Below are 1,009 nucleotides of genomic sequence, written 5' to 3' on the forward strand. Positions count from 1 at the left end.
AAAAAAAAAAAAAAAAAAAAAAAAAAAAAAATAGAGATCAAGTGAAAGATATGAGCGTTATGACTATCCCCAAATACAGGAGAAGAAGAAAGTATGGTGAATAGGGATTGAATCAGAGTTTGAATCTGTGGCTTCATGCACAAAAGAAAATTCAGAAAGAACAGACTCAAGATCAAGATATATGAACAAATCATAACACAGACCGTTCCGTATGTTAAGGAGGATGATCAAATAGTATTGCACATGTTATAGTAAAAGAAAAATAAAAATTTGGAAGTTATAATTTTGTTCACTTTAGTCGTGTTAAGCACTTTAGACGAAAAACCTGTTTTGTCAAGTTCTGACATTTAAGAGTCCAACAAACCCCCAGTATAGGTTCTTAAGTACCGAGGGGTGGGGAGGGTGGGGGGAGAATTTTACCTTAAATTTGGTGGTTTAACTGGACAGTGAAATTCCGGGTGTAAAGGGAATTTCAATAAATCCTTCCACAGGAAGATCTTCTGGTTTGAAGTAGTTATGACGCTGCCATTTCCATACTTGATGGGATCAGAAACATTCTGCTTCTCATCCTCTGGAAGATCGAAAAATTCCTTAGCTGCATCGATTATTCCCTGGATTAGGGTTTCAGGTATTCCATGATTTACCAGCTGCAAAGAATCACGAAACAGATGCATAAATTACTTAACCTGAGCAGGATAGGCACTACTGGACGAGAGAATATAACGAAAAGAATCGGAGAAAGTATTATACCACGAAAAATCCCCATTCTTCACAAGCTTTGCCGAGTTCTTGAATAACTTTGGACATTTGATCAGGATTTCCAGAGGTGAATAGGGTGAAATCAATGATGGGAATTGAATCAGAGTTTGAACCTGTGGGTTCATTCACAAAAGAAAATTCGGAAGGAACAGACTTAAGATCAGTAGATTCTGCTAGTACTTTAACACTTGAATTCACAATGGATGGTTCCACAGAGGTTGCTACTGGATGCTGTGGAAGGTGAGTTGCC

At 37.5% G+C, this 1,009-nt stretch overlaps 1 protein-coding gene across 1 annotated transcript; it reads right to left on the reverse strand.

Moving 5' to 3' along the window:
• Window positions 1-396: 396 nt before the first annotated feature.
• Window positions 397-1,003, reverse strand: LOC111387743 (leucoanthocyanidin dioxygenase-like). The gene is made up of 2 exons (XM_023012327.1): window positions 751-1,003; window positions 397-647 (listed from the first exon to the last, which is right to left on the reverse strand). Exons 1-2 carry the CDS (start codon window positions 805-807, stop codon window positions 417-419), a joined length of 288 nt encoding a protein of 95 aa, XP_022868095.1. The 5' UTR covers window positions 808-1,003; the 3' UTR covers window positions 397-416.
• Window positions 1,004-1,009: the final 6 nt, after the last annotated feature.

Source organism: Olea europaea, unplaced genomic scaffold (genome assembly GCF_002742605.1).
Source record: "Olea europaea var. sylvestris unplaced genomic scaffold, O_europaea_v1 scaffold42269, whole genome shotgun sequence".
In the NCBI taxonomy this organism is placed as follows: Eukaryota; Viridiplantae; Streptophyta; class Magnoliopsida; order Lamiales; family Oleaceae; genus Olea; species Olea europaea.